The following is a 19,864-nucleotide window of genomic DNA, read 5'->3' as shown; positions in this document are numbered from 1 at the left end:
CATGCTTATGCTTTTTAAATGATGTATCATTCTTGAAGGACCTCCTGAGCTGGGCAGCTGGCTATAGGTGAGTCTGCTTGGGCAAGGGCTTGGGCCCAATGGCCTCCAGAGTTTCCTGCTAGCCTTGGCCACAGTGTGATAGGAGGAAGTGGGAGAGTTTCTTTCCGTTGTTAAACTGTGTCTTGACCCATGTGAGCGTTTTCTCACATTTGTTTTTGTGACTCTCTCCCCTGCCTCCTGAGGGAGTGGGATTGGGCAGCAGGATGGGGGGTCACCTGCCAGCCAGGGCCACCCCCTCCCACCCCTGAAGGGACTGCAATCTGCAGAGAAGCCAGGTGGGAGCGCAGGCAAAGCAAGAGCCCACACTGTACACAGACCCTGTACCCTGCACTTGGCTAGTGGCATCAAGTGTGACTTGCAGCTGTAATGAGAAGGAGGAGAGAAGTCTGAGGGAAAGCAGAGCTTGGGAAAGGGCAGGAAGGAAGATGGGCCTACTTCAAATAAGCATGTGTCCTGGGTAACCCAAGATGTTATTGTAGTCCATATCTTTCTGTGCCCAAACTTGTTACTGTCTCTTTATGATCCAGTGTCATGGATGGAAGTTGACACGCAATGGACAGGGGTTGCTGGGGTTCCTTTTCAAAGTCAGGGGTCTCTCAGGCAGACCCCTCTTGCCTTGTTATCTTTGCTCAAGGCAGAATCTTTGGGGTTTTTCTGCTTTTTCTTTTTCCCCCTCCCTTTTGTTCCTCTTTTGCATCTTGGCCTGCTTCAAGGCAAATTCTAGGAGTGCCTGTCAGCAACACTGTGCCAGAAAGAACAGAGTGGCCCTGCTCCAGTCTGAGTTGCCCATAGCTTGCCAGCAGTGCCCAGCTGAGCCAAAAAGGTCACCCCAGCCCAGCTGCTTTGCTTTGCCTTGCTTTGCCTTGCTGATCTCTGCCACAACGAAGGCAAAGTCTCTCCATGAGTTCTAGCTGTTTGCTGAGTATCACCTGCTGGAATGTGCCAGCTGCCTTTGCTGATGGAGACATAAGTAGGAAGGCTAACTGTATTTTCCCTTTGTCTCCTTAAACATGGTTGCCTGTGGCAGATGCCAACTTGAAAGGGGGGAGTAGCCCTCTATTTTGGGTTTGTCTTTGGTTCTGTGGAGTTTGTGGGATTTAGCAATTTTGTATCTAGTGATTATTTCCACCAGTAAGTAGAAATGAAATATGAGTAGATAGAAGTGGATTGTGTACTCCTTTTGATCTACAGGGGGCTGCATGTTATTTGAGTTTTGTCACATGCACCTGCACAGGACAGAGGGCTGCAAATGGCATCTCAGCTGTTCAGCAAGAAGTGACCAGCAGTCGTCTCAGGGGAGACCATGGGGACAAGTGATCACCTCACAGGACTGCAGAGATAAAAGCCCCCTTGTCTCTTCCCTCCCTGGCTGCCCCATGGCTGCGCTTTGCCATCCTTACAGCTGAACAGTCTCCACTGGGTCTAAGACTAGTGAGAAGGATGTGGACCTTGTGGTGGACATCCCCTGCGTCATGCTGTTGGGGAAGTTGGTGTAATTTCTGGGCCTACCAGGCTGTCACAGTATCCCTACTTCTCTCTGGGACAGCTCCATGGAAGGGAAGGGGTTTGGTGTCCTTTTGTCCCCATATCTGACTCAGTGTGTCATAGGGTGCTGGAGCTCATCCTGCAGCAGCCCCATATGGGCCTTCCCCATGTCCCTACAGCTGGAGACACCAAAAAATGGTGACATGGAGTGGTGACACCTGGTCCCAGTTATGCTTGTAAGAGTCACATACCAACATGGATAACTCTGCTGTGTTTGGTTGTTATCAGGACACCCCACCTCAGACTTCCCCTTGGCTGTGGTTTGAGTTTTGCCTTTGCCCTCGACGTTGGACACCCCTAGGAAAGGGGGAGAGAAACTGCATGTGAGGTAGGAGCAGTGGATAGAGGACATTGCGGGGTGAGGCTGACTCTGGTCACCACATTGTCCCTGCAGCACTGGACACTGCTGCCAATTTGGACAGAGCAGAGGGATGGCTCCCACCATTTCTGTTCCCATGCACAGGGGACTCTTGGAGAGGGGGACTGGATTCCTCACCAAAGCTGGTGGGAAGGAAAGGGGAGTTGCCAGGCTGCAGCTGATCCTCAGACCCTCCCCTGACAGGGAGTTTAGGGCAGAGTTCAGGCTCCTCTACACTGTAGGGTGCAGGAAAACAAGAGAGGCAGCTCCCAGGCCCCATGGCATTGGATAGAGCACTGTGGAAAGGGGGAAGCTGCATATCCACTACAACTCCCTGGAATGGGCTTGATGGTGGTGTCCCACCCCCGTCCCAGCTTGAAGATCCTGTCCAGCCAACTGCCACTGCTCCAGGAGTCTGATGACTGTCAGTGGGAAACAGTCCTTTCCAGTCTCCCCTTGGGGACCACCACACTATAGCTGCTCTAGTCCCTTCACTTCTTGCACACCAAGAAGAGCTCCTGGAGAACTGCTTCTTCAGCCATCCCTGACCTCACAGCTGTGGTCCAGGCTGGAAGTGCTCATCACCTCAACTCTGGGAAGTCCCTTCCCCAGGATGAGACCAGCAGTGCTGAGGGGTCAAGGGATATTACCATCAACTTTTCTCCTTCACTCTCTTATCCCTCAGAGCTTTCCAAGACCATAGCCCAGCTCTCCTGCAGGTTTGCCACATCACTGGCTTACATACCTGTGGCCCATCAGAGTGGCCTGGCTGTGGGATGGTTGGGAGCTGACAAAGAGGCAGGGGACCAGTGCACAGCCTTGGGGCACAGAGACCCCAGGCATGAGGCTCTGTGGTTGGAATAGGGCTTGCCTGCCCTGTGGGAAAAACAGCCATGTTGTGAACCCATCTGGCAGTGCAAAGCAGGTGGCAATGTCTGTTCTATGCAGGACCAGATATGCCAGGCACAAGTAAGGGATATTCCTATCAGGGCAATGGATACAGCACATGGCCAAGAGACACACTGACCTGAAAGTGGGGTAGAACAGAGGACTCAGTTCACCCAAATCACCCTAATTTTCAAGGTGCTGCTGCAGCCATGAGGGACCGCTCCTGCATGCAATGGAACAACCTTGCTCACAATCAAATTCCCCCAGCACTCACAGCCATAATCAGGAAGCCCCAGTTCACTCCAAGTGGGAACCTCAAAGCCCTCCCCTAAACCTCAGTGCCAGCCCCATTGGCTGCCAGGGCCATTAGCACCAGCAGAGCTGCCTGGGCAGAGCCAGCCTGAGGAGACATCTGAGGCCACATCTCTCAACAGTCTATTCTTCCTGCTTGCTGGACTGACTGCTGCACACTCTGGGCCTCACTGCTGGAACCATGCAGTCCCCTTGCTGCTACCTTCTCTCCCTCCTGCTCCATCTCTTCCTCCTCTCTGGGACATGGGCAAACCTGGAGGGTAAGTGGGACCCCGGGCTCATACACATCTACCTCCATGGAACTCCATAGGGGAAAGGCTTCCTGCTTCCTACCCACCTTGGACACTTGCTTCCTCACTCCTCCTTGTCCCCTGGCTCCACACCTCCTCTCCAGCAGGGATGCAGCCACCCCAGGTGGGTGCAGGAGATGGGAACTGGGGCTGTAAACGCTGTAAGAGGCTTATGGGGGACCCACAGATCTCTGTAACATCAAGGACCCATCCTTCAGCTCCTCCACTTTCCTCAGCCCTCTTCTCCCAGTCCCATTTCCTCCCTGTCAACCCTTGTCTCATGTAGGGTCCTTCACTATCCGGCTGCTGCAGACCACCACCTTCCAAAACACCTCATTTGTGGACATGGAGGGGCTGGGCTTGCTAGAAGACATCGAACTTGGTTCTCTTGATCAACACACATGGTCCATCCGCTTCTGCCAGCCCTGGGTGCGTCCAGCCCTGCCCCGTGCTGACTGGGACACCATTGAAAACCTGATTAAGATCTATTTGCAGCAGTTTAACCATCTGATCAATGAAGGGGCCATGCAAAGGGACATCCCCTGTGAGTACTCAGTCTTCACTGCACCCCCTTTCTGAAACGCAGCTGGGAAGTGGGGAAGGATCTGATAGTGCTGGTGCTGTATAGGAGACACTGACTATGTCTGCAGGAAGGCAATCCCAGCCCCTAACGCAACCTCTGTCTCCTCTCTGCCCCACCAGACCCCTTTGTTGTTCAGTGCACGGCAGGCTGCATGCTGTACCCCAACAGAACCTCCCGGGCCTTTGGCTATGTGGGTTACAATGGTCAGGATTTCCTCAGCTTTGACACAAAGAATATCACCTGGACCCTCTCCCAGGACACCGAGTTGTCACGGTATGTCCAGTCATTTCTCCAGAACTACACTGCCTTCAGTGAGCTGGTGGAAATTCTCTTTAATGATACCTGTGTCGATGACATGGAGGTGCTCCTGCACTATGGGAGGGCAGCTCTGGAGAGACAAGGTGAGACCACCTGACCCTGCACCCCAAAGCCCCCCCCCCCACTGGGGCCCAGCCGTGCCCCACGAGTGCTTATCCCATCCCTTTGCTCTCATTCCCCAGAGCTGCCTGTGGCCACGGTCTTCGCCCGCACCCCCAGCCTAGACCAGCTGCTGCTTGTTTGCCACGTCACTGGCTTCTATCCCCGTCCCATCAGCGTGGCTTGGCTGCGGGATGGCCAGGAGGTGCCTCCAGGCCCAGCGCTCAGCACCAGCACCATCCTGCCCAACGCTGACCTCACCTACCAGCTTCGCAGCGTCCTGGCCGTGGTCCCCCATGATGGGCACAGCTATGTCTGCCGTGTGCGCCACCACAGCCTGGGCACCCGCAGCCTTCTCATCCCATGGGGTAGGTGCCACCCATGGGGGATGGGGGTCCTGAGCCACCATGCCCCACAAGATGGAGCAAACCCCAGAAAGTTCATGGCAGCTTCTCCTTATGTTTCCCAGGGAACTCAGAAGTGGTGCTGATCACAGGTCTCATGGCCGGGCTGCTTGCTGCCATTGCTGTAGCTGCCATGTTGGTGCTTTGGGTGTGGAGACAAAGGTCAGTCCCTCTCTGCCCTGTGGAGTGGCAGTGAGAGAGGAGGGAAAGAAATGCCATGGGGATTTCTGCACTGAGCAGCAAAGCTCTTGCTTGGGCCCTGGCAGATGCTGTCTGCACTCCTACAAGGTCTCTGCCATGGAGCATCCAGCTATCCCCCTCTCATTTCAGAAAGCACCAGCAGATGGAGGAATCAGAGTCCAGAAACTCCATCCTGAGCAAAGAAGCTTAGCTCAGAAGAGAACCAACAGTCCCCATTCCCTCCCACTGCCTGCACAGTAACAAGAACTACATTTTTCTGCTTCACCTAAGTTCTGGCCATTTCCAATTGCAAGACTAACTTGACTCAGAGATGCACAAGAGAAACCTGGCAAGAGAAGTCTGAGCTTTTGACTCATTTGGATTTTCTAAACAGATGCAAGTGCACATCTGCGACCTCCTCACTTGTTACACACGATCATCTCTTAGCTTGTGTCCAGTCCACCCACTGAAGCTGTAAGGCACCTCAATGCTCAATGGCAAATTCTCCTGGTTCTGCTTCAGTAACACTTTTGTCAGAAGGTGGAAAGCTGTCCCCTCCTACTGTCACTTTCTGTTTTTTTTTTTCCTAAAAATTACCTTTATTAACCATATTCCAGAAATATTTGTGCTGAGACTGAACTGTTCCACACAGACTAACAGAACCTGACCAGAAATGTCTTTACAAAGCACTGAAATTCTGCTGTAATGTGTGGGAGATGCATATGTGTGTGAAATGAAAATAAAGAATTCATATTTTCACTAAGATAATGTGCCTTTCCTTAGCAGTTGAATGGTCTTGGAGAGATTTTGATCAGCCATGTATGCAAGTTGAAACACCACTGAATTATTAGCACTAATTGCAGGAAGCACCAAGGCATGGGGGAAAAACAGTACAGATGTGCCAATGCATATATGAACATGTTCTCACATATTGCATGGAAATAAGTAACTGTGCACAAGTAAAGTGACCCCAAGGCACCCAATAAAGGAAAAAAAAGAAGCGCATGTCCCATGAAAGATAGCAGAGTTCACACACACACAGGAAGGCATGTAGTTCATGCTCCCAATCAACTTGAACATGTAGTTTCAAAAGGTTTGGTTTCACTGGACAACTTCCTGCAGTTTCCCAGGATAAGTCTGGCAGCCATGGCAAGCCAGAAAACCTGGCTGGCTTGTGGCCATATCCAGCACAAATCCAATGGTGTTTGTTCTCCCTTGGACAGAACCTGGAAACCACAATGCTGGTGTAAGGACTGCATTTCCCTAGCAGCCAGAGTCACCTGCTGGCATCACAGGGCTCAAGATCCTCACTGCAAGAGGAGTGACACCAAGCCTCTCCAGCCCCCGCTGACTTGGGACAGGCAGATGAAACACTTAGGTGTAGGCATGTGTCACCAGATGACACAAGCAAAAATGACGCACCACAGCCTTGGTCACGATGAAGAGACTAATTTATTTTTTCTGACTCCAATCTTTTATAGTTCTCAAAAGATGCCAGTGGATTGGAGGGTGAACGTGCCACCTCTCCAATGACACTGGACAAACTACCTGTACATCAAATTTCTCCGCCTCTATGAAAGAATGCAAAACAATAGGTTGTTTACAAAAAGTTGTGTGAGAAAGTTCTCTACAAGAATGTAAACTCAGAAGGCTTTAGAAAACTCTTGATAACCAGGGCGACAGGCATGCTGCCCTGCAGCCTTGGCACCCACAGGGCAAATGGGGCAATTCCTCTCCCAAGCAGAGTGGAACATCGTGCAGCACTCACAGTACTGGGCAGACCTGGAGATAGGTGCAGCCAGTGAGGAAACCTATTGAGGAAAGTTGTTCATGTGAATGACCTCACAAGATACCCTATAGTACCATACCCACAAACACCTTATACCGGGGGGTGTCTGCAAGTGTTTGCTCACATCCCTTAAGAGACCTGACAATAACACACCCCACTCAGGCATTTTTAGAGGGTTCTTAAGGCACCTCATCACAGCCCAGTGCAGCAGTCACTGCTGCTCACCCACCCACCCAGTATGGCACCCAGAGGCACTGCTTCCCTGTCCACTCCACTAACTCACTCAGGCACAGCTTGGGGGGCGTTACAGACTTCACCTCAGGGGAGATTGCAAGGACCAATGTCACCTCTGGGGTCTTTGAGGACCAGTGGCCTCAAAGTGGCTTCAAAATCCTATAGTGTTCTAGGGCAGGGGGGAAGTGAGGACCAATAACCACTTGAGAGGACTGTAAGGACCAATGTCACCTGAGGAAAGTGTGGGGACCAGTGGTAACCTGGGGGTGACTCTGAGGACCATGGTCACTTGAGAGGACTCTGAGGACCAATGGTCTGTGTGGACCAACAGTGTCTCCTTGGGTCATTTTCAGACCAGAGAAGTGACAAAATGAAGGAAGAAGAAGTTGTGAGCAAAAAAGGAAGTGAAAAAACCCCTCCAAACATGAGAAGTACATTCAACAGAGAAGTGGATGGGTTAAGGCAGAACTTTAAAGCAGACCCACTCAGGCAGTGGGAGACATCTGGAGGAACTTTCAAGGGGGCTGAACACATTGTGACCACCCACACAAGCCAGATGCCTGCTCCTGTCCTATGAGCAACTCGGACAACTCACAGGAGGGAAGGCTGTACAGGACAGAGGGCTGCAAATGGCATCTCAGCTGCTCAGCATAAGTGACCAGCAGTCGTCTCAGGGGAGACCATGGGGACAAGTGATCACCTCACAGGACTGCAGAGACAAAAGCCCCCTTGTCTCTTCCCTCCCTAGCTGCCCCATGGCTGCGCTTTGCCATCCTGACAACCAAACAGTCTCCTCTGGGTCTAAGAATAGTGGAAGGTATGTGGACCTTGTGGTGGCATAGCTGGACATCCCCTGCATCATGCTATTGGGGAAGTTGGTGTAATTTCTGGGCCTACCAGCCTGTCATAGCATCCCTACTTCTCTCTGGGACAACTCCATGGAAACAAAAGTATTCAGTGTTTGGACGCTATCGAGGTGCACCCCTCAAACTTGCCCTTGCTTGTGGTTTTGGTTCTGCCTTCGCCCCCAGTGTAGGCACTACCCATAAAAGGGGAATAGAAACTGCATGTTGAAGGGAGGAGCTGGGGAGGAGCAGTCGACTGGGAACTCTGTGGGGAGAGGCTGACTCTGGTCACCCCATGATCCCTCCAGCACTGGACACTAGTGCCAGTGGGGACAGAGCAGGGGGATGGCTCCCACCATTTCTGTTCCCATGCACAAGGGGCTCTTGGGGAGGGGGAACAGATTCCTCATCAAAGCTGGTGGGAAGGAAAGGGGAGTTGCTAGGCCTATCCCCAGGTGTTTATAGCAGAGCTGGGGCTCCCCAGCAGTGTCCTACAGCTTTGGTCTAGGTGGAACAGCTTGTTGCCTCCTCCCCAGAATTAGGCAAGTGATGCAGGAGCAGCCTGGGCTGGAGGTGCCAGGAGTGGGAGGCTGGGTATCCCTTCTCCCTATGTAGGGGTTGAGAAGACAGCAACCATCTTTCTCCAGTCAGGTCTGAAATCCAAAAGCCATTGTTACCTGCATTGGTGCTGATGTGTCGCTTTCTCTCTCCGACTTCTTTGCTTCCGCCCGGTTCCCTTTTCCCGGGGCGCTGACCAGGCGCTTCCGGGAGCAGCCGGATAGAAGCGACAAGCAGCTTTGGGGTTCGTTTGATACAGACAGAGCTGTTTAGAGAGCGCGATCATGACCGGGATAAAGAGACTCAAGAGATTGCACTTGTTGTGCAGTCCGAAGTAGGTTGTATTTGCTCAAACGCAGCACATACAAGTGACGACGGTCTGGGGTTGAGTTACAGGTTTTTTAGGGGAAAATAAGAGATAAGGTGAAACCAATAGAACAATGCCCAGTATGAATACATTATAGGTTAAATCCAATGGGAATAGCTTCAGGGGGATGGGTAAATACACGTTAAAATACAGAATAGAAACTCCAACTTTAGGTTTAGGAAACAGAAACTCCAAACTCCAAATTCACAAAGCTTTTTGCTCCGTTTGCATAGCCATGCACTACAACACTGATGCATCCCACAAGTACAGGGATAGGACAATGTAATATTGGTGGGGAGGGGGAGTCAGGAAAACCCAGCTTAGATGCTTGAATATATTTTTTCCTACTGCTGTTTCCTGGGTGTCTCTTTCCCTGCCTTCTCCTTCTGGCTGGGCTTTTCGCAGCCCCAGCCTGTCAGGCTACTTCGTGCTCAAGACCTTATTTCAGCTTTTGTCCATCACACACCTTCCAGCCTTCAGCCTTCAGCTTGAGACCTCTGAGCCCCTCCCTTGATACATTGATTCTCCAATTGGTGGAAAGCCACCCCAGTGACTGCTGGGCTGGGTTGAAAGCTTAGGTTCCCACAAGTTCTTCCTCCTCCCACAGTCACTGCTGCTGCTTCTGCAGCGTTGCTGCATGCACCATGCAGCCCCCTCATCTCCTCCTCTTCCTCTTTCTCCCGATCCTGCTCCCTGGGATGTGGGCAGACTCAGAGGGTAAGTGGGAGCCCTGGCTCACCTCAACCGCTCTTACCCCCTCCCTCGCCCTGTCAGAGGACCCCACAAGTTCTGCCCAGGGGAGGCATGGCCAGGCTACTGTGCCATATGGGGGCGTGGATGATTCCCAGCATCAGAGGGCCATCTCCCATTGTGCACCACTCAAACATGCTTTGTCCCTGCCCACCCTCTCTGTTCCTGCCTCACCAGCTCCAACACAGAGCCTTGGGCACACAAGCAGAAGAGACAACAGTGGTCCCCAGCCAGGCCTTGGGTGTTGAGTTACTCTGCAAGATGTCCTTCCCCTGCAGGGAGCCCATGGGTGCCAGGCAGATCTCAGCTCCACATGGTGCTGAGGGCCTCTTCCAGCAGCCTCTCGTTCGTTAGGGAGCTGCACCTGCTAGAGGGTTTTTTGGGCACTGCTGTCACACAGAGAGTTTTACCACAACCCTGTGAGACCTTATGCTTCCGGGGCAGGCAGCATCAGACACAGAAAGTCAGGACTGATCTCTGGGCTGGGCTGATGTCTTGGCCCTATCAGGTAGCCCCAAACCTGGACAAAATACCCTTTCCTATGAACCATCCTCCATATCCTCTGTACTGTGTCCAGATCTTTGGCAGATACAGGTCCTGGCACAGGTGCTTCTCCTGAGGGGAAACATCACCCCAAACGAGCAGCAAGGTGCCCCTTCATCTGCTCTGCACAGTCAGACAGCATCTGTGGCCAGGAGGGGGGCATGGAAGGGAGGGGACAAAATGCCTAAAATCCTCTGCAGGAAACAACCACTTTGCTGAAAGTAAAATAGAGAAGGAAAAAGAGCAGTGAAGTCAGAGGAAGTTCAGACAGGAAAGCAACCCTGAGCAGGATGAAGAGCATAGAATCATAGAGGCGCAGAGTGATTTGGGGTGAAAAGAACCTTTAAAGGCCATTTAGTCCAACCCTTCTGCCATGGGCAGGGACACCTTCCCTGCTCAGAGCCCCAACAACCTGGCCTTGAATGTATCCAGGGATGGGACATCCACCATATATCTGGGTAACATGTACCAGTGTCTCACTACCCCTCACTTAAAAAATTTCTTTCCTATTATCTAGTCTGAATCCCCTGTTCCCCCTCCAGCACCTCCACTTTGTGTTTCCTCTTTAGCACCTCCACTCATCTCCTTCCTGTACCCTTTCCTTTCTCCATCCTCTCTCCTAGCACAGCCACAGGTTATCCAGTACCTCCTGACTAGCGTCTTTGCCAACATCAGCTCTGCTGAGGTGTCATGTGTGGCACTTGTAGGGGACATAGCCATCTTAGCACTGGATCCGGCCAACTGGAGCATCCACTTCCACTGGCCCTGGGTCAGCCAGGCTGCAGCTGAAGACAATGGGGAAAAGATTATGTCCCAGTACAAAATTGCTCTGCGCAATATGATCCGATTTGTGCATGACACAGTTCAGCAGACAAAACAGCACTGTGAGTACAGAAACGAGCCCAGCCAGAGCCCTAGTCCTTCTCCCCAGGTTTTGGCTGTGGCCTCCTCCCCACCAGGATGGCAATTGGGGGGGGGGGGGGGCAGTCTCACATGGTGCAGCAGCTCCTGAAACACTGCAGCTACTGAGGCATATGACTAGCAGGAGTGGGTAGGGCAGCAGACCAAAAATACCCCTTGGGGCTTCTGCCATCTGGCACAAGGAACCCCTCTGTATGTCAGGGAGCTGCCATCAAATTTACTGGAGCTGAAGGACTGACACAGCAAAGATCATGAAAGAGAAAACTAGGGGGCAAATACCTTAGGGGACAGAATTCTTTTTAAGCAAGCACCCCACACCAGTATCCACTCCATTCTTCCAAGGGGCCTAAGGGCTTGCAGGGTGTCTGGGGTCTCCTAAAGCATGGCCTTACCCCCTACTGCCCATTGCACCCTGCTTTCCACTGCATCCCTGTATGTACTCTCAGACACATCCCACCTCATGCCACCCACGTTTCACACACTCATGGGGCCTCTCCATTTGCTTTGCCATTGACAGACCCATTGGTGGTTCAGTTCCGTGCAGGCTGTGTGCTGTACCCCAATACAACAAGCCAGGGCTTCCTGAATGTTGGCTGGGACAGCAGAGACCTCATAGCTTTTCAGGTAGATAAACAGGGCTGGGAGGCCCGGCAGCCATCCCAGGTGGCAGAACTAGTCAGCAAGAGCCTCAACAGGCAGAAGTCTCTCAGAATACTCCTGGGGTACCTTCTCTCTATCTGGATATGCCAGAGCAACTTCCTCACCCTGAAGAGGTATGGGAAGGAAATTCTAGAGAGACAAGGTGAGACCACACTGACTCTGCCACAGCAACCCCAAAGCCCCCCCCCCCACTGGGGCCCAGCCGTGCCCCACGAGTGCTTATCCCATCCCTTTGCTCTCATTCCCCAGAGCTGCCTGTGGCCACGGTCTTCGCCCGCACCCCCAGCCTAGACCAGCTGCTGCTTGTTTGCCACGTCACTGGCTTCTATCCCCGTCCCATCAGCGTGGCTTGGCTGCGGGATGGCCAGGAGGTGCCTCCAGGCCCAGCGCTCAGCACCAGCACCATCCTGCCCAACGCTGACCTCACCTACCAGCTTCGCAGCGTCCTGGCCGTGGTCCCCCATGATGGGCACAGCTATGTCTGCCGTGTGCGCCACCACAGCCTGGGCACCCGCAGCCTTCTCATCCCATGGGGTAGGTGCCACCCATGGGGGATGGGGTGCAGGCTGCAGATAGCAGCCACTGGCCCTGTGAGGGGCAGCTCCTGACTGGCGCTGCCACCCTCACACAGTCGCCCTCTTCTCTCCCTGTCCCAGAAAACCGCAGCACAGCTCCAACCATCAGCATCATCATTGCAGTACTGCTTCTTGTGGCCACAGCCTTTGCTGGGGGCTTTTGGTGGAGGAAGTGCAGGTGAGCTCTCCCTTCCATCACCTGCTGTAAGGTTTTGTTCTGGAAAACCACCACATTAAACAGCTACAAACTTCCTCTGCTACATATGGCTCCTGTGTCTCTCACCCTTCTTCCCCCTCAGGAGATTTTCTCAGGAAACCCTTCAGCACACTACAGAGACTCCATATTGCAGCCAGCGACTCTTCCTTTTCCTGGGCTCTGGTTGGTCTCCACCTGGCATGTTAGGAGAAGCCCTTCCTCTGACAGCCTCCCACATCTCTCCATGACCAGTGTCTGTTCCTGACAGGGCAGTTACAGCCCAAGGCCAAACCATGGTGGGGTTGCTGAGTGAGATGTGGGATGGAGCAGGCCACAAATCAGGGAGAGATTGAGAGGTGTGAGCTCTTTCACTGGGGAGAGAAGGGAAGGGAGGAACCAAGTAACCCCGCTGACATCCCTGACACATTTTGAGCACATTGAACTGCTCCACCTCCAGGGCTGATCTCACCCTCAGTCCAGAATGGTTTTAGATCAGGATCTCCTCCACATCTGACTCCTGCCCCCATGCTTGCCTTCTGTCTCTGTAAAAGCTGGAAGGATGGGGGATTGTCACCCTTCCAGTATGCCTGACAGCCATGAAAGAGCCATGCTGAGGCTCTGGGAGACTCTGAGCAACACACCCCACAGCAGGATGTGGAATGAGGATTGTCATCAGTTCATTTTGTATTGTCTATTGCTTCTTCCTCCTCACTCTGCTCCAGTGTGGAGTCCCCTTACAGGAGACAGTCTTCCAGAAATGTCTCCAGCATAAGTCTTTTCCATGGGCTGCAGTTCTTCACAAACTGCTCCAGCATGGGTCCTTTCTATGGGGTCACTCCTTCAGGAATGGGCTGCTCCAGTGTGGATTCCCCTCAGGGTCACAAGTTCTTCCAAGAACCTGCTCCAGGACAGTGTCTCCATAGGGTCACAGTCTCTCTCAGGCACACCCACCTTCTCCGGCATTGGACTCCTCCAAACACTGCAGATGGATTTCTGCAGGTGTGGACCTTCAAGGGCTGCTATAGGACAGCTGCTTCCCCATGGTCTTCACCACAGGCTGCTTGGGTACCATCTCTGCTCAGTTGCCTGGAGCCAGCAGGGTCCCTGCCAGACAGTGCCAGAGCGAGCTGCCTATGGTGACCTGTACTGCAGCTGTCGTCACCTGGTGCCCGGTAGATCCCCGGCGCCGCTGCTCCACCTGCCTCATGCTTCCATTGGCTATGCCACGGCCCGTTCATCATTGCCATTCGTGCTCCTCCTACCTCACCGGTCACCGGGCGGGCGTGGGGCAAGCACAGTGGGCTGATGGGGCTGACCCGGACCCCCAGTCCCTGCCCTTGGCCCTATCCAAAGCCGGGCCTCGCTGTGGCTTCCCGCCGATTCCACATGTCCCCAGATCCAGCTCTCAGTCATCCCCAACACTGAAGAGCCGGGGATGAACCCAAGGCGTTTCTCGCCTCAGCTCCAGATTTCAAGATAAAGGCAAAAAACCAGGAAGATGTTTGCAATTGTCAGGCCTGCCTAAAAACCCAAAGCCATGCTCCATCGCCTGTCTTGGGGAGCCAGAGAGACATGACATGGTGAAATAATCCAACCACTTGGTCCAGAATGATTAGAGCTCTGTGGACCTCATTGTCATCACATCATTTCTCTCTTTCTCTCTTTCTGTATGCACATACCTATGTGTATGAATACAAAGTGTGTATATAAAATTCCTGAAAATTTAAACTTCCAAATTTCATACCAAAGCAATAAAATCTCCCTGTTTGGGTGGCTTATCCTGCAATTCCCACTTCTTCTGAGAAACATTTCTTGCTAGTGGGTATGCCAGGCAGACATCTGAGACACCAAGGTACTATCATCTTTAGGGACTGACACCATCAAAACTGTTTCTAATGAGCTCCAGGGTAAAGCCTTTATTGTAAAATAAATTAATTGATGAATATTATAAACTGAAGAGATTAAAGCTTACCTGATCTGTGAACCTTTTATCCCTCATTCAAACATGATCTCTGAATGCTTTCAAAACCTTCTTATCAGTACCAGTTTATTCGCAGCTGGCTGTAAACCAGGGATAAACTTCTCAAGGACCAGAAGGTGCCTTTGAACAGATATTTAAACTCTGATCCAGCTGTACCCTACAGCCCTACTGATGACCTTGAGTAAGAACAAGGCCTATACACTAATAATCAGGGTTTCTTAGGCCATTGGTTTCTCCCAGATGATCACTAATCCCCAGAAAATGCTTTCCCGTGTAAGTTGTTAATGCCTAATTAACCCCACAACAGTGATATCTCTGCTATAGATACAAGTTTTCTATTCCCCCTTAAAGGCATTGAAGACCCCAATACTTTCCAATCAAGGCACATACTTTCCAAGAAGCACAGCAGCCTATCTAATTACTGGGAAATAAGATCCATGTGGAGTATACATATGTCAGATGACACTTCGTACATCTGCAGAAAATGCATTAGCCATTAAAAACCTCCTGATCCCAGGACTGCATATACATTCTAGATCCCTCTCTCAGTGTTCCAGTGGAAGTTACAATGCAGACAAAGACTGTCAGCTTTGGTAACCTTTCTTGGAATAAATGTTCTTTCAAGACTTCCTTCAGCTCATCCAAGCCAAGCAGCAAAGAGCAATCATGACAAAGTGGTTAATAAATTACCTTCTTTTCACTCTTAGTGGGCAACTCAAGTCTTACTTCCTGCATCCATGATAACTGTTAAAAATTACCAAATCCTTCTGGTTATGGCACACAACACAGGTTTCACAGCATCTTTTTTCAGGCCTGTGGAGAGATGGGATATTTGGAGCCCCATTTCAGAGAGAAGGAGCTAAAGCAAATGGAGAGGGGTTAATCTCCTCCCTCATTTTGCATGCTCTGGTCAAATAACCTGAAATGGTTTTTCAGAGCACCTGGAAGGATGTAGGTGACCCCTCCTCGTATGGGAGAGATACCACGTGGATCTCTGCCAGCAAGATGTTAAGCTTTTCACCTGATGCAAGTTTCTCCAGACATGCTTGTTAAACTTTTCTGTCTTCAGCAATTTCTCCATCACATTCTGCAGCAATGCCTACCTTCTTACTGGTCTGCAAAAATGAATTACCACCTTTCCTTCCATGCTTTCCACAGCAGTTCAGCACAGTGAAAAGTGCCTTTGCATCCACAATTTATAACAGAGAAACCTAAATTATTCTTCCTAAGGTACTTCCTGTTTGGAGTAAACATATTTAGATAAGGAGAGCCATCTCTCTGTCACAAGTTTCCTACAAATAATCTGAATTTAGTAAATTCTGGCCTGAATTTTGGAAGCACACCCATCCTTGGCTAATTACACATCTCTTTATTGCCTTCTCTATTTTGTTATTTCTTGTCCTCTTGAAATCTCTCTAAGAGCTGCAGGGCTGATGCTTATTGTTCCCATGAGCTGTCTGCACCATGATCCCAGAACTGAGTGACTAGGAAAGGATGCAGGAACTGTTTCAGTCATGCTGCAAAATTACTTTTTCCAGATTTTTGCTTCTGTAAACATGCTTTGAATTTTAATAATCATCTCAAAATTGGACAAGAGATAATTTCTCTCTAATAGTGACTAAATAGACACTCTTCCTATTTCTCCCACCAGTATAGAAATTGGGGTAAACATGCTAAAAGCATCCAGCAAATTATTACAGCCACCTTGACCCCTAACTGCTCTTGTGCTTTCCTGAAAGTAAAATAAGAAGCTCTTAAACTCTATGTTCAAGGCCACAGCAATTTAATAGACAATCATCACACATACCAGAGAAAGAAGGGCTAAGAATCCCTGTGGATCCTATTAATCCTTTTTACCATTACTATTTTACCATTACTATTATTACCTCAGTTTAGCCCTTTTTCTCTGGTGGTTTTGTTTTGTGTTGTTTTGTATTGTTTTGGGTTTTTTTTTTTCTGCTCAGCCCATGTGTCTGAACTAGCAGCATGCTTATTTTACCTGGCAGCTAGAATCACTCAGCCCCATACACCACATCACCTTCCAGCAGTTCAGACCCATGTCCATGGTCCATATAGCTCTCTTGGAATGTTTCCATGACTATAGCTTATTTCAGCTTCACTTTTGCTACCCACTCACAACGGTCCGTACTGGGACTGCAGTTCCTGTGAATCTGTGCTTGTGGAAGTGTGTTGTGGCTGATGTTTTAAAGGTATTTTTCCCCAGACCTAAAGGCAGCTTCATGTGGGATGGCAGAGATGAAGGGAAGACAGCAGTTCTGCCATGGAAGTCTGGGACCCAAGGACTCTTGCCACGGGAGGTGACAGTTTGCCACCTGGAAGTCGCTTTTCATTTCTCATGCTGTTGGCAAGAGCAATCGCTGTTTGTGAAGGGAAGAACAGCATTTCAACTGGCAGCGAGCAAAATTGACAGCAGTAGTAGCTCTAGCAACTGTAATTTTGAGGGCAACACAGATGGACTTGAATACCAGAGTAAAGCTGAAATCTGAAGATATCTCTCTCTCTTTTTCCTCTCTCATTTCTCCCTCTCCTGCCAGCCAGAGCGATCTGAGCATTTATGCTAATTCATCAGCTGATTCAGCTCTTTGCTTGGAAATTTTGTTGTAGATGACAGGTCACCTTGAGTCAACAATCAGAGTCCCTGAGGATGGAGATATCAGCTCCATTTCGGTATTAGGATCTTGTTTCCTTCAAGCTACTTGTTTTTAGGCAGGGTGGATTTTTATTTTTGGGGTTTTTTTTTTTGTATTTTGGGGTTCTTAAAAAATTTATTTTGACAATCGGTGCATAAAGACTTCAACCAAAGAGAAATACATACTGTACTGAACAACAGTATGTTACATGTTAATCCTCATAGCTGTGATAAACAGGGAAAGAGCATTCAAGTCATTATACCAATCTTCATTAAGTATAGTGGTGCTGACAGACTATTTCTCTGGAATTTACTTGTTGCGTAAAAAAGAAGGAAAAAACTTTTCTTCTCCTAAAATGCCCTTTGGGTATTTCCAAGGTGATCATGCAGTTCCTTTTTTTCCCTCCAGAATGAGTTTTAATACTTTGAAAAATAACGGGGTTTTTTCATCTGACATAGGCTACATATACTGAACAGTCTAGAGCATTTTAAGTTCATTTTCACCTAGGGTCATTACCATACCTTTACCAAACATCTAAGCAGTCCCAAAGTCTTATGTCTAAAGTTGGGTTTTTTCCTGAAGAAAATAAGAGGAGAAATTTGGAACAGCTTGTTAGGGTTTCTTACAGCTGTTTCAGGGCCACCTTAAAGACTTTATTGTTCTGGTGTTTGCTATAGCTAAGCTGTACACAAATGCACTGGATAAAAAGAGATTGAAATTATGATGTGCTGTACCACCCTAACTGTGGTACACTTGAACTTATCGAAAGTAATGTATGAAAAGAAAGACATCTAGAAGGAGTTTCCTGTTTGCAGTGACCCCAATTTTAAGCACAGGTTAGACTGGTTTACACATTCAGATACCTGAATGTTTTCCAGCATTGGATTATAGTGCCTACCTGCTTTGGGATTTGGACTGAGGTTAAATAAAGTTAGCATTGCAGGGCTTTGCCTTTGCTATGACTTTTCCACTAGGGAAAATTTTTTCTGCAGGTTAATTTCCACAAGAAACACTGCCCAAATTTATTTTAGCATTCAAGATGGTTCTTGTATAATTCTACCACTTTGTTCTCAGTGGGTAGCTTTAAAATCTCAACATGAAAAAGAAGAGCAACAATCTCCAGGTGTTGTGTAAGTCTATATCACCAAAGTACACTTGGACATGACATCTTGAATCAGTGGGGTGCATCTAAGCCTTTGCATTGATGGAGTTCGGGGACAGTGACCTGGGGAAATGGGCAATGGTCCCTGGCTGTGCTCAGGAGCAGGTGATGGGCACTAGCCAGGTTGTACTCCTCCACTCGTTATACAAGCTTTTATTATCCTGCATCATTACCTTGAAGGATGATGGGAGCCTTAACTTTGACAAGTGACTCCAGTTTTCTGAAAGTGGGCAGGAATGCTTTCAAATTAGCTATCTCAGTATTTATAATTTCTGCCTTTGCATCTTGGGCAGTTTATAAAATAATAAAGTTTGAAACCTAGGAAAAAGCAATAGTTCTAGATATAACCTAGAAAACAAATTACCCAGTGAAGTCCCTTGTGCTATGATGAGTTGATCAGGTCGTCTCTATTAATTGCTTAAACTAGTCAGATCTCACAATTCACTTGTAATCCCAGAAATATTCAGGATGTGAACTGAAGCTCTGTGTCCTGAGAGCAAGTCATTACACGCAGGTTTCTGTTTAGGAGAGGGAGGAGCACTGAAGGGTAGCTAATGTGCTTGAGCCCAGAGCTGCAGAGAAAACCTGGAATGAAGGCTCAGAAAGTATGAGGTAAAATAAAATAAGCCAGTATTTATTATTAAAAATATCTTAATGATGAATCAGTTGTGAATGGGTGTGACTAGCAATGCTACCTGCTTGGGCAGACAGAAGAAAAACACAAAAGGCCATGAAGAAATCCTAATACTGAAAAATAGTGTGGAGGAGAGATCATGCTGTTATTTCCCTCCCTTATCTTTATCAAAGAATCAGAATGTTTAAATCCCTAAAAATATTCTGTGACAGTCATGATGGTACAGAGGCACACAAGAGTGAAAATGCCTTCTACTGAGAATTCTGAAAGTAAAAAACTAAAGGAATTTCACATGCACACTCTAGGCTGAGGACACTGATTTGCTGCTTCTAAGGTCTGGGTGACTGTCATATCAGTGCTCAGAGGGCAAACGCATACCTGCACTTGATGCACAAGGAAACTCCAGGCAGTGTCAGGACCCTGAAGAAAAATTGACTAAGGCAGCTTCATGACTAACAGGCATCATTCAGCCATGACACAGCTTATTAAAGGGATAAGTGCACAGGCAGAAGTTCAAAGTAGCTTGAAAAAACCCTGCAGCTGTGAGTAAATATGTTGCTTCGTGTTTGAGACCTTGTGGAGTGCTCAAACATGTAATTGTTTTTATTATGCTTGCTGTTTGCTCACCAGTTCATTACCGATTGTTTTTGACACTGGAAGAAAGTCCAAGCTGCACTTGCTGTATGAAAGGATGATGAAGCTGTAGGGCTCCTGACCATGGGAGTGAAGCATCTCCCCATCCCACAGGGACACACACACCCCACCTTTATGGGGCTGCTTAGGAATTGCAGTGGTCTAACTAGTAGAGGTTTGTCTCTGTTCAGTCATCACTATGCTTTAGAAATTAGTTCTTCCCGTGGTGCACCAATGAGTGTCCCAATCCCTGTGCTTTTGCCACCAAATGTGCCCAATGGGTGTAACCTGGGGCAAAGACTGATGGAATTTTCCTCACAAGCTGCCA

At 49.3% G+C, this 19,864-nt stretch overlaps 2 protein-coding genes across 3 annotated transcripts; both read left to right on the top strand.

Moving 5' to 3' along the window:
• Positions 1-1,659: 1,659 nt before the first annotated feature.
• On the top strand, positions 1,660-5,758 carry LOC128794112 (T-cell surface glycoprotein CD1b-3-like). 2 transcript variants are annotated; one of them, XM_053953755.1, is made up of 7 exons: positions 1,660-1,933; positions 3,286-3,423; positions 3,740-3,997; positions 4,156-4,437; positions 4,537-4,821; positions 4,923-5,019; positions 5,188-5,758. In XM_053953755.1, the coding sequence occupies exons 2-7, from the start codon at positions 3,345-3,347 to the stop codon at positions 5,246-5,248; spliced, it is 1,062 nt and encodes a 353-aa protein (XP_053809730.1). In that variant the 5' UTR covers positions 1,660-1,933; positions 3,286-3,344; the 3' UTR covers positions 5,249-5,758. The 2 variants fall into 2 exon arrangements, with proteins under 2 accessions (XP_053809730.1, XP_053809731.1); XM_053953756.1 differs by lacking the exon at positions 3,286-3,423 and having other exon boundaries at positions 1,662-1,933.
• Positions 5,759-8,879: 3,121 nt separating this feature from the next.
• On the top strand, positions 8,880-18,991 carry LOC128793952 (antigen-presenting glycoprotein CD1d-like). The gene is made up of 6 exons (XM_053953459.1): positions 8,880-9,547; positions 10,747-11,007; positions 11,562-11,846; positions 11,954-12,238; positions 12,361-12,457; positions 16,681-18,991. Exons 1-6 carry the CDS (start codon positions 9,475-9,477, stop codon positions 16,961-16,963), a joined length of 1,284 nt encoding a protein of 427 aa, XP_053809434.1. The 5' UTR covers positions 8,880-9,474; the 3' UTR covers positions 16,964-18,991.
• The last annotated feature ends 873 nt before the right edge of the window (positions 18,992-19,864 follow it).

This window comes from Vidua chalybeata, chromosome 12 (genome assembly GCF_026979565.1).
Source record: "Vidua chalybeata isolate OUT-0048 chromosome 12, bVidCha1 merged haplotype, whole genome shotgun sequence".
NCBI classification, from domain to species: Eukaryota; Metazoa; Chordata; class Aves; order Passeriformes; family Viduidae; genus Vidua; species Vidua chalybeata.
The sequence above is the reverse complement of the archived record's forward strand: the minus strand, read 5'-3'. Positions and strand labels throughout refer to the sequence as shown.

Excerpts from the sequence above, each read along its gene's own strand:
- LOC128794112 (XM_053953755.1), top strand. The coding sequence starts at position 3,345 with ATGCAGTCCCCTTGCTGCTACCTTCTCTCCCTCCTGCTCCATCTCTTC. Across the intron at positions 4,438-4,536 it reads GGCAGCTCTGGAGAGACAAG|AGCTGCCTGTGGCCACGGTC; the intron begins GTGAGACCACCT and ends CTCATTCCCCAG. Across the intron at positions 4,822-4,922 it reads CAGCCTTCTCATCCCATGGG|GGAACTCAGAAGTGGTGCTG; the intron begins GTAGGTGCCACC and ends TATGTTTCCCAG.
- LOC128793952 (XM_053953459.1), top strand. The coding sequence starts at position 9,475 with ATGCAGCCCCCTCATCTCCTCCTCTTCCTCTTTCTCCCGATCCTGCTC. Across the intron at positions 12,239-12,360 it reads CAGCCTTCTCATCCCATGGG|AAAACCGCAGCACAGCTCCA; the intron begins GTAGGTGCCACC and ends TCCCTGTCCCAG. Across the intron at positions 12,458-16,680 it reads TTTTGGTGGAGGAAGTGCAG|ACCTAAAGGCAGCTTCATGT; the intron begins GTGAGCTCTCCC and ends ATTTTTCCCCAG.